The sequence below is a fragment of the Dipodomys ordii genome, unplaced genomic scaffold, assembly GCF_000151885.1.
Source record: "Dipodomys ordii isolate 6190 unplaced genomic scaffold, Dord_2.0 Scaffold19, whole genome shotgun sequence".
NCBI lineage: Eukaryota > Metazoa > Chordata > Mammalia > Rodentia > Heteromyidae > Dipodomys > Dipodomys ordii.
Genome location: NW_012267235.1, coordinates 5,270,787 through 5,285,128, shown reverse-complemented (window position 1 = coordinate 5,285,128; position 14,342 = coordinate 5,270,787). Strand labels below are relative to the sequence as shown.

The 14,342-nt window shown below is 45.9% G+C and overlaps 1 protein-coding gene across 1 annotated transcript in view; it reads right to left on the bottom strand.

Moving 5' to 3' along the window:
* Ntn1 (netrin 1) overlaps positions 1-14,336 on the bottom strand; it is a 174,880-nt gene extending 160,544 nt beyond the window's left edge. Inside the window, exon 1 of the mRNA XM_013013487.1 lies at positions 13,394-14,336. Within this exon, the coding sequence (XP_012868941.1) occupies positions 13,394-14,324 (931 nt within the window). The 5' untranslated portion in view covers positions 14,325-14,336. The remainder of the gene's footprint in view (positions 1-13,393) is intronic.
* Positions 14,337-14,342: the final 6 nt, after the last annotated feature.

Genomic DNA, 14,342 nt, shown 5'->3' with positions numbered 1-14,342 from the left:
CGCCACTTCCGGTTTTCTGGTGGTTTATTGGAGATAGAAGTCTCACGGTCTCTCCTGCCCGGGCTGGCTTTGAACCGCGATCCTCAGATCTCAGCCTTCTGAGTAGCTAGGATTACAGGCGTGAGCCACCAGCGCCCGGCTAGGCTGCCTTTTAAGAAAATGCACTAAAAAGGGAAAGGAAAAAAGTACATGGAGTTTCAGAGCTGCTTCTGGATAATCCGAGAAGAGTGTGGCACGGGCACTAGGTTAGGAAAGTGCTCAGGAAGGAGGCACTTTGAAAGGGAATGCAGAGTGACAGACATCTTGCAGAGCAGAGAAGCATTTGTGCCTTGTCCCCTTTGCTTCAAAGGCAACAGTCCTTGACAGGGTGTTTGCAGAACTACAAGGAGAGGTCAGGAGCCCCATAGCCTGTGTTTAATCCCAGCTCCACCACTTGTGAGCTAGATGACACCAGACATTGTCTCTAACCGCAGTTAGAGAAAGGGTGTGAAAATGTGGATCTGTACACCTGATTTCTACCAAATGTCTAATAATAATTGCTACAGCAAACCGGCACAAATATACCCTAGAGCCCAGCAATTCTACTTTCTGATATATCCCTGGCAGAAATTCATCCACATATGCATCAAAAGATGTGGACCCTGCTGGACGCCAGTGGATCACACTTGTAATCCCAGCTACTCAGAGGCTAAGATTTTAGGACTATGGTTCAAAGCCAGTTGAAGCAGAAAAGTCCCCAGAAGACTCTACAATTAACCACTCAAAAAAAAAAAAAAAAAAAACAGAAGTGGAGCTGTGGCTCAAAGCACTAGAGCATTAGCCTTGGGCAAAAAGCACTCAGGGACAAGGCTCAGGCCCTGAGTTCAAGCCCCACTACCAACAACAACAAGTGGACCACAGGCACTGGTAGCTCACACCAGTAGTCCTAGCTACTTGAGAGGCTGAGATTGGGAGGATCTTACTTTAAAGTCTATCTAGGCAGAAAAGTTGCAGGGACCTCTTCTCAAGGAAGGCATGGTGGAATCACCTATTACCCGTGTTTATGACAGCGTAACAGGCAGATAGTGTCCATGAAAAGAAAACAAGACCTTATGTCAAAAATAACCAACAAAAATAAGGGATAGGCCAGACACTGGTGGCTCACACTTGTAATCCTCTCAGGAGGCTGAGGTCTGAACAGGAAAATCCATGAGATTCTTATCTCCAAGTAACCACTAGAAAACTGGAAGTGGAGCTATGGCTCAAAGTAGTAGAGTGCTACCCTTGAGCAAAAGAGCTCAGGGACAAAGCCCAGGCCCTGAGTTCAAGCCCTAAGACAAAAAAAGGGTGGGCTAGAGGCATGGCTCAGATAAGAGTACCTTGCCAAGCAAGTGTGAAGACCTGAGTTCAACCCCAGTACCACCAAAAAAGAAAAAAAAAAAGATGTGGGCAAGCCAAGCGTGGTAACATATACCTATAATCCCAACATTCAAGGAAGTTGAGGCAGAGGATCATGAGTTCAAGGCCAACATAGGCTATAGACAAGTTTAACTCTATGTAGCAAGAACTTCTCTCTCTCTCTCTAAAAAAAAAAAAAGGTATGGATCACAGCCGCACAATTTCTAGCAGCCAAACCTCCCCCCAAAGAAGCCAGTGTGACTGCCCTAGGTAGCATGGAGTAATACACTATAATTCAGTTGTATCATAAAACTCTAGACAGCAAAGAGAACTAAATTATTAGTACACAAGGTAGTTATCAAAAAGAGCTAAAATGCAACTCATTTACACAAAGTTCAAAATTAATCAAAACCAGTGAGTGTTGGGCAGGGTATGTGGTAACTAAAGAAAGTTCAGGACAGCTTCCAAGGGTCTACTATGTTCTTAATGTGGATTCTAGTTACTCTGGTTTGAACTCACTGAAATAGGTCATTAATCTGAATGTCCAGAAGTTGTGTGGAACTGGGCACTGATGGCTTACACCTATAATCCTAGCTATGCTGGAGGCCTAGTTCTGAGGATCATGGTTCAAAGCTAGCCTGGGCAGGACAGACCATGACATTTTTATCTCCAATTAACCACCAGAAAACAGGAAGTAGCACTGTGGCTCAAATTGGTAGAGTGCTAGCTTTGAGCACAAGAGCTTAGGGACAGTGCCCAGACCCTGAGATCAAGCCCCACAACCAAAAAAACAAAAGTTGTGTGGTCTTCTATACATACTAGCTATGCTATATTTGTTTACATAAAGGAGATAACCTATAAGGGAATTGAATCATGAATAAGGATAGAGCTCACCTCATAGGACTGTTAGGAGGATTAAATCAGGTGATATTTACACAGCATCTAGATCATATCATGGTAATGTGTGCCCTAGGTATAGGATCAGGACCTGTCTCTGCGTCTCCTTTTTTTTTTTTTTTTCTTTTTTGTTGGTCATGGGGCCTGAATTCTGAGCCTGGGGGCTGTCCCTCAGCTCTTCAGCTCAAGGCTAGCACTCTACCACTTGAGCGGGAGCACCACTTCCGGCTTCTTCTGCTTATGTGGTGCTGAGGAATCGAACCCAGGGCCTCATGCATACAAAGCAAGTGCTCTATCACTGAGCCACCTTCCCAGCCCCTGGGTCTCCTTTCTTTACTCCTTCCCTGAGCCTCTTTTCTAGTAACACGAAGAGGTCTTGAGCTGAAATCCTAGGCCAGGGCTTGGAAGGCATTAGAAGCTTAAGCAACTTACCCAAGCTCACACTCCAAATGGTGGAGCTAGGATCTATTCCCAAACAGCTGAAGTCAGAGATGGTTCTCTCATCAGAACTCCTAATACAATCTAATTACTATTTTGGACACAATATCTGAAATGTTGTGTTTTGCAGATTTAGAACTGAGTACTTCCAATACATCAGGAAAAATAGAACTTGCTTTTTGCTTATGTGTAGCTCATTTTCTATAGACATCTTTGATTTTAAAAAACAAAATTAGCTGGGTGCTGCTGACTCAAACCTTTAATCACAGAAGACTAAGATCTGAGAATCAGGTTCAAAGCCAACCTGGGCAGACAAATCTGAGATTCTTAGCTCCAATTAATCAGCAAAAAAAATCTGTAAGCGGAAATGTGGTTCAGGTGGTAAAAGCCAAGAGAGAGTGGACATTACTGAGTTCAAACCCCAGTACTGGCACACACACATGCACACACACACAACTCAACTCTCTAACCTTGGTTCAAACAAGAAACAGGTGAGAAATACAGAGGAATGCTCAGCCCTGCTCTTCACTAGCTTTTCTGGGTAACATGGTAACCAATCTGTCCAAAAACCGTGGTTTCCTAAGGATTGATTTCTGTGGCCTGGAGAGAAGAGCGATTTCCTTCCTCGTGGCAGCTCAGAAGTCAACCACTTTCTCACCATGAATTCTCTCCAGGTCTGAGCCATGCAGTGAGACAGGGCTGGGTCTGGGAAGAAAGAGTTGGCTGGGATCAGCCTTCCCACCTCTGAGGTCTGGCTTCAGAGAGAGGAAAACAAGTTGGCCCACAAGGCTGAGAGTAGGGACTGGTATCCAACAGCCCTGCACGGGGGCCGCCCAAGCCCAACGTACTTTCATGTCCCAGATGCCAAATTCTGTATCTGTAAACACAATGTGTTTCCTTTCTCATGCTGGGTTTGGAACTGTTACTGTTCGGTGCTTTCTTTACAGGCCCGAATGTAAGCAGAGCACTGAGGGCTGTGGCTTCTGAAGAGTCCTTGTCCTTTGATTCCACATACACAGAGATGTGTGTGGAATCGAGGAACAACGTTCAGGTGAAGACATGCATGAAGTTATCAGGGCCTGACACAGGCTGGGACAGCAGTAAGTGTCAGATTCAAATCCAAGGCAGTGTGGGAGCACCTGCCTGGGAACCTTGGAGCTGATGTTCTGGGAAAACCACATTTTCCAGGGAACCATGCTTTCTTAAATTCTTGGCATGGTGGAAAGAAAAAACACAGCAGAACAAATGCAGGAGGGAAATGTGACAGAGACCAAACTCCAAGGCTTCAGCCAAATCTGAAAGCTGCTCCCTCAGCCCACAAACTTCATGACCTGTGCCTTGGACAGTGGGCAAAATCCCTCATTCTGGGCCAGTCTGAGTTTATGTGTGGCTCAGTATAAATGGCAAGTATTCATTCCCCCTTTCATGTTCAGTCTCGAGATTCACCTGAAGAAAGGGCTTCCACTTTTAAACATCTGGATGTCCATAGACCCAACAGAGCAGTGAGTGCTCCAGGAATATCCACTTACAAGGTACTTCTTTGTCTGCAGGCTGAGGGGCCAGGAACAAGAGAAGGTATGCAAAGAACAAAAAGGGGTAATTCTGCCTAAGGAGTAATAGCTGCCTAAGGAATTACATTGGAAAGGATTCCAGTACCATAAGATCATTTCTGGACATAAGAAGAAAGTGTGCTGTGGTTAATTAGCAATGTCTACCCTGGGCCTAGAATGAGGAAGTAGAAACACATTTGCTAGATACAGTAGTATTCCCCTTATCCAAGGTTTTGCTTTCTGAGGTTTCAGTCACCCATACGCAATCGCAGCCAAAAAATATCGCATGGAAATACACAATTCTTAGTTTTAAACTAGGTGCCATTCACAGAGCACCATAATGAAACCTCAAAGTGTCCTGCTTCATCCTGCCTAGGAAGGGCATGAATCATGCCCTTCACAGTATCCATGCTGCATAAGCTTACCTGCCTGTCAGCCACCCTTAGCCATGTATTAATTAGGTCAACTGTGGCAATATCACAGTACTTGTACTCAAGTAACCCTTACTCACGCTGGGTGGCAGTAACTTATACCTATAATCCTAGCTACTCAGAAGGTTGAGATCTGAGAATCAAGGTTCAAAACCAGTCCAAGCAGAAAAGTCCAGGAAGGTCTTATCTCCAATTGACCACCAAAAAGCCAGAAGAAGAGCTGTGGCACCAACCTTTAGCAAAAAAAAAACTAATGGATAGTACCCAGGCTCTGAGTTCAAGCCCTAGTACTGGCACAAAAGAAAAAAGGGGCGGGGCTGGGAAGGTGGCTCAGTGGTAGAGTGCTTGCCTTGCATGCCTGAGGCCCTGGGTTCAATTCCTCAGCATTACATAAGCAGAAAAAGCCGGAAGTGGTGCTGTGGCTCAATGGTAGAGCGCTAGCCTTGAGCTGAAGAGCTGAGGGACAGTGCCCAGGCCCAGAGTTCAGGCCCCACGACCAGAAAAGAAATGAAAAAAAAAGAAAAGAAAAAAGAAAAAAGGGGGTGGGAGGGACTCTCAAGTATAAGAGAGGTGATGTTGAGATTTATTTTTTCTTTTTTTGGGGGGAGGGGAGATCCGGTCGTGGTGCTGAGGAATCAAACCCAGGGCCTCATGCATGCAAAGCAAGCATTCTACAACTGAGCCACCTTCCCAGGCCCCCATTATATTTTTAATTGTTAAGTTCCTTTTTGTTTTCATTTTTTTGTAGTTCCAGGTTTGAACCCATGGCCTCATGTTTGCTCAGCTTGCTTCCTTGTTTGGGTGGCGTTCTGCCATTTAAGCCATGCCTCTACTATCCTAGCCATGCCTCTAGCCTACCTTTTCACTGGATATTTTGGGGATGAAGTCCTATAGATTGTTCTGCCCAGACTAGCTTCAAACCATAATCCTCAAATCTCAGCCTCTTGGGTAACTATGATTACAGGTGTGAATCACTGGCACCTGGTTTGTTGGTTTCTCACAATATCTAATTTATAAATTGATATTTATGGTAGATGTGTTTTGGATTTAAAAAAAAAAAATACAGTGTAGCCAGGTACCGGTGGCTAATACCTGTAATCCTAGCTAGTGAGAAGGCTGGGATCTGAGGATCATGGTTCAAAGCCAGTCTGTGTAGGGAGGTCTGTGAAGACTCTTATCTCCAATTAACCACCAGAAAATCAGAAGTGGAGCTGTGGCTCAAAGTGGTACAGCTACACTAGCCTTAAGTGAAAAAGCTCAGGGACAGCACCTAGGCCCTGAGCTAAAGCCCCACAACAGGCAAAAAAAAAAAAAAAATCACAACGTATATATAGAATTTGGTACTATCGAGATTCAGACATACACTAGGGATCCTGGAATGGATTCCCTGCATATAAGAGGAAAATGACTGCACTCACGGCAGCCACTCCAAGCAGGAACGGAGGAAATCAGAAGCCTATCACTGGTGACAGACCCAGCAGGAAGTGTCCATCACTCTAAGATTTCACACATAGGGAATTTAGCATAACACACAGGCCCTGAAGGAACTAAAGGACCCAGCTCATTTTCCTTATTTAGGACTCAGTTATTCAAAAGCTGTTCCTTTAAGAAAATCCCTGTGGTCCTACAGATTGTCTAACTTATGTGTGGAACCTCTGGAATGTGTGAAAATTGGACATAACAACCAATAACTTCTCTTATCTATAAGCAAAATAAGAACCCAAGGGAAAAATTTAGAAAATCCGGTGACAGTATCAGCCAAGAGGAGGCATGGATAGGCCCCCACACTAAAACATGACCATATGAACAAGGAGCTGAGACCTCCCTGAGACAGACTTCCAAGGGCCTTCTTCAAGTCAGGCGCCAGCTATGTTAGGGTATGTTGTGTTACTCGCTGCCTTGAAAGGTTCTCACCCAACAAATGGAGTGACTTAGAAAAGCCACTCTTTTACATATCCTGAAAGTCTCCTCTACTCTGTATCTCTCCTCAGTTGTTACACGCGTTAAGTGTGCTGCAACATGAATTCAACTTCAACCTAACTGTAGCTAGTGTATGAATCCCAGCAGTAGACAGCCCCCAGGGATCTTTGGAATGATTCAGACTTAGGCCAAGGCAGAGCACACTGTGGCATTTCTTGGCAGTCCTCCTGAACCTCCGATACACCTGTCCCTTCAGATGCCATCTCCTCTTGAACTATTGAGTGCCAACAGCTGCCTCTGGAAGAAATATTCATCATGAAGGAATTATGGGGAAAGGGCTTAAACGTTGGGAGAAAAAGGCTCAGCCGAGACATTCCACATCTCATCAATCCCACAGCGATAGCCCCTACTCTTTCTATCAGGAGGTAGAATCAGCACAAAGTAACACAGGCACACTTCCTGAGCCCACATCCAGGTAGGGTCCAATATTACTGCAGATTAGAACTTTTGGTTTTGGACATAGGGGTTGGAAGGATTTGCATAAAGCACCTAACTCTTTAAAGGAAAATTAACATGTAAGTCTGAGCTTACAATGGAGATGCACCCTTTAGAGGACAGACTCAGGGATGCAACCCTGAGCTCAGGACACTCCACCAGACAAACTTCATGGCAGCAGACAGCCCTGAGGCTCACTTACTCAAGCACTATTCAGAACCACTGCCCCTCAGAGTCACACAATGAGCCACGGCTTTTGTGTGGTCAGCCTTTAAAACAAATGTTGCTGATACCCCTGGCTCTTTCCAATCTGCCCTGCAGATATGTCCACACTTTCTCCTGTGTGCACACAAACTGCCTTTTGGTGGCAGAAACATCTGTTTTTGAAAGGCTTCTGTTCCTTGTAGCAATCTGATTAATTGAACAAAAGCACATAGAAAGCATCCGTACAATGCCCAGTGCTCAGTAGGGGGTTTGTGGTCTGTCTTTAAAATGTAACCTGACACCCACCTGTGACTGACATTCTCAACTCTGCAAACTGTGGTCACCCAGACCAACGCACCACACCTTCTGAGGCTGTGGAGACCACAAGGGCTTCCAGACCACAGGCAGAATGCTGCACACCACTCTGCACGCATTAGGTTTACATCCTGAGCATTTCAAAAGCCCTCCGAGACCTCCCATCTCCCTCTAATGAAAGGCACTGCAGAAACCCAAGGTATGATTATCACTTCTGAAAGGAAGGGGAAAAAAAAATACTGGCTCACAAATATCTCTTCTTGTTCATCCACAGATAAGGCGCTTTTATAATGCAGTTCCCCAGAGAGCCATTTATTTTGGTGAAGCCAGTGTGCATAGCAGACATTGTAGAAGCCATCAAGATAACACAAGTAACAACCCAATGGACTTTTGAAGTGTAAACATAAAAGTCTATTAAGAATACAATGTTGGTTTAATCCCAAGACAAAAAATTTACTTAATGAAAAGCACAACTCATCTCAAGGAGGAAATATCGATACCAGCTGTGAGCAGAAAATGAAGGGATTCCTTCCAGGGAACATCTGAATTGCAACCCGGTGCCTTTCCAATATTTACTCTGGACATAAAGTCTCAAATATTTTTCCGAGGATCTCATTTTTTCTCCAGGAGGAGGAGAAAGAGGAGGTCAGAGAGGAGTCTGGGCAGGACTAAAGGACAGCTTGCTTGGCAGAACCTGCGACGTACAGACCAACCATCCCAGAAGGCTTGCCTTGACAAACTAGCCTCCCTTCTCTTGAGAGGGGCCAGTCTCCTTGCCTGGAGGTTTCTGGTCACTCGTGTGCTAATGAGGACCCCAGCAGACAATCTCACTCTGCCTGCCAGCAGAGATTCATGACATCCTGTTCTGAAACAAGGTGCATCTAAAGCAATGCTATGCCTAGAGCCCAACATCCTCCTTGTAACAATAACACTTATAAGCCATTTCTTGGATTTTTTTTCCCCAATATATTCTGGCAAAAACAGCAGGACAGTGAGCACGAAGGTGAGAAAAGAGAGCCTTTTAAAAGAAGATTTTCTGATTACCAGCACTGTTTCACCACTTTCAAGAACTACCACTGGCCCTGAAATCAAGACTTGATGATCTGGGCACATGGTAGCACATACCTATAATCCCCAACTACTCTGAACACTGTGTAAGGAGATGAATGCAAGTTAAGTCCAGCCTTGGGGAATTTAGAAAAACCTTGACTCAATATAAAATGTTATGGTCTAGAGAAGTAACTCGGTGTTAAGAGTGCTTTCAGAGTATGCAGGACTCCCTGGGTTCCTCCCCCAGGACTGAAACAAGAAAAGACTAACCCATCATGATGTCTGCTGATGTTGGGAACCCACCCACCTTACTGAAGCTCACTTCACTTACAGGTACCTGCCGGCTCCCACCAGCACCCTGGCCAACAGAGATAAAGGAAAGCATGAATGTAACATAATAATCATCTGATAAACACAATGCAGCATACTTTAGAAACCACCTCCAATCCCAGCAGAATGTGATAGGTTGTCCCAGCTTGTCTCCTGTACCTGGATGAATAACATTCATTCATTCATTCAATCATCCACACCTCATTCCTCCATCCATTCTACAGAGAGTCAGCAGAGCAGCTGCAACAAAATGAAGCGTGAATATGAGGGTAGATTCCCAGCTTCACTACCTACTAGCTATGACTTTGGGTAAACCATGTAATGTCGCTAGACCATGGTCTCATCTCTAAAAGAAGAGCAATAATAGTGTCTCTTATTAGCATACTCACAATGATTAAATAACTAAATTAATGTAAGTGCTTGGCAAAGAATAAGCCCTCAAGGGTTAATCAGCATAATGACAGTAATTATAATAATTACTGTGACTATTAAAAACATACCCTCATCCACCGCTTTGTGCCAGGCTCTGGACTAGGCAGCAAATAATTTTAGCCTTTTGATTTTGCAAGGTTCTTCAGTGGGGCATTGAATTTCTCAGGGCTACACCTCTAATATAACTTTCCTCACTTGCCAGGCATGGGTGCGAGGCCAAGCACCTGAGTATTTAGACAGACCCCTCCCACCCTCCTCAAAGCCATGTTTAAACAATTATGAGCATTATGTTGCAGGTACCCATGACCATAGGAGGCCAGCTCAGCACGGTGCTCATCTTGCAGAGGCGTCTTTTGTATGCGTTTTGGGTTACAGCTGGGCAATGCAACGCCATAGAGTCGCAAAACGAGTTTTCATAAGCTCAACCTGTCACAAACCAGGCAAGGGCTCATGCTGACATCCCCACAGTAAGATGAAACAGCATGCTTCGTCAGGCACTAAATACTACCACAACTCCAACGTCAGGGGGACACTGATTAAAACTGATGTCAATAATTTCTGAAACACAATATGGTCTTCAGATGCTCTTTTTGAAAAAAAGAAAAAGAAGACAGAAAGAAAAAAGGGGTGGGAGGGCCCAGCAACCCAGGTGGTTTTAAAACTGTTCATGCATTTTTCTCTTGAATGTACACCCCCTCACACACACACACACACACACACACACACACACACACACACTACACACACACCATGCATGGGTGCTCCTTAACATAGTGAATGTAAATGCACATGTGTATGAAAGCATGTGAACACTGCTGATACATATGGGCGGAAGAAAGTATTTAGTTATTCCACTGAGAACTGTCGAGGCTGTAATGTTATACATAGTTCTGTCTTTCAGATTGTTTCAAGGGTTGGTTTTTTTTGCGGGGGTTCCCCCAGAAGAAATAAAAAATTGTATTTAAAATAAAGCTGAGCTTTACAATGGCTCACATTTATTCTGTAGAAAAGGAGTAAAATGAAAACTAGACCGAAGAAAGCAAGTAAGATGTTCATGGTCTTAGTAATCTGTAAATACTTCAGACCTGTGGAGAAGAATTATCTCCAGCCAAATAACATCAACGTATTTAACATTTTTGGAGATGGGGGAGAGGAGGCAGGTAAGGAGTAAGCCTAGGGAAGTCATTGAAGTCTTTTATAAACTATGTCTGATTATTTTTTAAAGACAAAAATCAGAATGTCACCATGACAATGCCTCATTTTTATCAAGACTGATTTTTGGGATTTTTTTTTTTAAGGAAAAAGAAAAACCCACAGTACTCAGCCTGGGTGGTAAATGGTCAGGGCAGCTTGACTTTATTGTGTCAATGGTGTAAAATTCACAAGATGGGATTATGTTTGGTGGAAAAATCTTGAGTTGCTGATAGACAAAGGTAGTGTCTGAAGGATTTATTAATGCTTTTTCCTTGCTCAGTACCCTCCAGTATCTCAGAACACTGGTCAAACACTAATTCATTCACATATCTTCACTACCGAGCCTTTTCATAAAAAGCTTGACCTTTCATTGTAAATCACTCCTAAATGTTCCTTGCTGGCTTTCTCTTTTACAGAATCATGGGAAAAAAAATCACTAAGACTTCAATTAAGACTTTATGGGAACTTCAATCTGATGTTCCCAGCTATATCTACAAGGTATCAGAACATCTATTCAAAAAGGAAACTATAAATAACTTTAACCGAGTTGAATTGGCTTTGCTTTTATGAAATGACTGAATAATTGGCAAGATTTAAAGATACTTTAGCTGAAAATTAAAATAACTTCAGTAAAAAAACAGAAAAAAATATTGTTAGCCGATCATTTGTCATGTAGACTATGTACTTATTAGGCTTAATTAACTTTTTGAACAAAAACTGCTGGCTAATTACATTAGTTAATATGTTGATTGCTCAATTGGGCCAAAAAAAGCGCCAACCCAATTTGTGGATAGTACTTTGGTGGAAAGACAAAAATCCTAAACTACAGAGATTAATTTAAGTGTATTGCCATTATTACAAGACATGGAGGTTACATCTTCACATCCCAAATGATAGAGAGGCGGGTGGGCAGTGAATCAGAACAATACCAACTCTAGGAGAAATCTTCAAACCAGTAACATTTTACCACATATCACCCCCTCCCCTTCAAAGTATTCACTCCCATTTGTCCAATTAGGCCCCGCTGGAGAGCATACAAAGTCATCTTTGCTATGCATATACAAACTAAAACTGATAGCAAACCCCTGGGAAGCCCTTCAAATGTCAATAAAGGGTTTTTACGCACAAAAGGAAGCAAAGAAAAGAGGAAAGGGAGAGAAGAGATGGGAAAAACCAACAATTCTGGGCGAGTTGAGGAGATCAAAGGAAATTTATTCTCCAAGACCACTAAGTTCGGGTGTAACTTTTCCTTGTAGAATGCCGAAACATCTACTCACACGGGAGACTAGTTCTGTCTTTTGAAAAAGGATGTACAATTATGTCTGCAGAAGCCAGGCATGAGTGTGAAAATGGAGGCCCAGTCATGCAACCCGAGGAGCAAGCATGTGCAGACTAGGGCGCCAGCCTGGGCCTCTGTGCCGACTGACCCTCCAAGACATGTTTTCCATTCGCTTGTTCAAAAGTCTCGATCCTCAGTCGTGAGGCACAAACTATTCGACAACAACATGACACAATTAATCAGAACCAGACCTCAAAACGTGTGTTTGTGGGGACCAGCAAACTTTGCAATGTGCTTCAGAGGGTGAAGCAATTGAAGATACTCACATTGGCTGTTTGGCATTGGGGGGGAGGGGAAAGAAAAAAGTCTATATGTCCACAAAAGATGCATGCCAAATGGTGCATTTACTGTCTAAATGGTTTGTTACAATCACTGTGGGATTTCAAATTTTACATATCATACTGAAAAGGAGGGTATCTCTCATTCATCTGCATCAACTAACTTGTACAACTCAGAAGCAGAAATACTTCTTTTTTGTCTCCTTTCTGACCCAGGCATATTCACTGGTGCCTGGTTTTGTCACATTTCTCTTTCAGGAACTGAAAACTCTATTAAAACCTAGACGCTGGGGCCTTAGTTAATTCAAGACTGTTCAATTTCATACAACGCTGAAGCTACTATTTTTTAAAAATCCGGTATACTTCTTTAGACCAGGATTGATTAGTTTAATATTGTTACTGCATCTTTCTTTCTAATCTGTAGATAGTAATTAATTGAAATCACACCACTCTCCTTTTGTTAACATAAACACGCTGCTCACAAAAAGGAGGAAACATCATTTTTAACCATAAAAAGGCAAATGGAGAGTGAAGGAGTTGTTCGTCGGGTACCAAGGTGGCTCCATATTGCAGACTTCTCCTTGACCTTCTCTCAAGGAATTAGTATTGGAGGCGCTGGAGGTTCCCGGGGACAGGCCCACAGTCCCCAACCTGGATCCCCAACCGGGCGCCCAGCTGCAGCCCTATGAAGAGGAGGGGGCGGCGGGGGAGGGGGGGCGGAGGTGAATCCCCAGGACTAGCCAAACTGAGAGAGAAGGCAATGAATCTGTTTCCGTTTGGATCCGGGATTAAAGAAACCTGTTGCCAAATTATCCCTGAACCACCACCCTCACCCCACCCCCCCCCCTCCACCCGGGCATCATTTCTCCAGCTGCAACCCGGCTTCTCAGAGGGCACTCGGGGGACGGGGGAGGGCCGGGGGGCGCACACCCGGGCGTGCATATTTCCTTCCACGAGAGTGAGTGACCCCCCTCCCAACCCTTCCGAGTCCCCGGACCCGCATTCCCGAACGCCTCTCAGGGTTCTTCTCTCCCAGGCTTCTAGCGACGGCCACCGGCAATCCTCAGCTGCACCCGCGCGCGGCCAGGCCGGAGCCTCCCGCGTCCCCACCCTCCGCCCGCGGCGCCGCGGCGCCCCACTCACCCACGCACTCGTTGGCCTCGCGCGCCGTGGCGCGCTGCCAGGGTCGGTCGTAGTGGAAGGGTTTGCAGCGGTCGCACTCCGGGCCGGCGGTGTTGTGCCTGCAGTCGCACACCAGGCTGTCGTCCCGGTCGCGCACGCAGCGCGCCGCGTGGCCGTTGCACTTGCAGCGTCCGCCCACCTGCAGGTCGGACACCGCGTAGAAGTACGAGTCGCGCGCCAGCTCCGAGTCGTCCTCATTCTCGTCGCCGAACGTGTGCAGGCGGCTGAAGGCCACGCGGATGTCGGTGGCCGTGACCCAGTCTTGCAGCACCGGCGAGTTGTCGAAGTCGTGCGCCGAGGGCCGCCCGTCCAGCGTGCTGAAGGCGATCAGGCCGCCCGACAGCGGGCGCATGTCGGTGTGCGAGTCGGTGCACACGGCCTCCTGCTCGTTCTGCTTGGTGATGGGCGCGCGGTGCGGCCGGTTGTACATCTTGCGGCACTGCGTGGAGTAGAACTGGAAGGGCACCCACGTGCGCCCGTAGTCCATGGACTTGTAAATGGCCATGGACTCGGGCCGTGGCGAGCAGAACTGCAGGCTCACGTAGGTCACCTCAAACTTCTTGCCGAGCGACAGCGTGAGCGTGACGTTGTGCGGGAACTGCAGGTAGTTCTCCGACTGCCAGCACGTCAGGTTGTGCGGGTTGTTGAGATCGGTGAGGAAGGCGGGCGGGTGCGCCTTCTTGGGGTCCGAGGCGTTGCAGAGGTGGCACGAGCGCAGCCGCTCCTCGCCACGCTCGCTCACCACGCAGTAGCGCGCCGGGGGCCGACCGCAGGTGCTGGACACGCGCACGTCCTTGCCGAAGGCCGCATTGACAAAGTCCGGGATGCAGCGGCGCGGGTGGCCGTTCTCATCCGAACAGGGGTCGGGCTGCGCCGCCTGACCGGCGAACATGCTGAGCCCGGGCCCGCC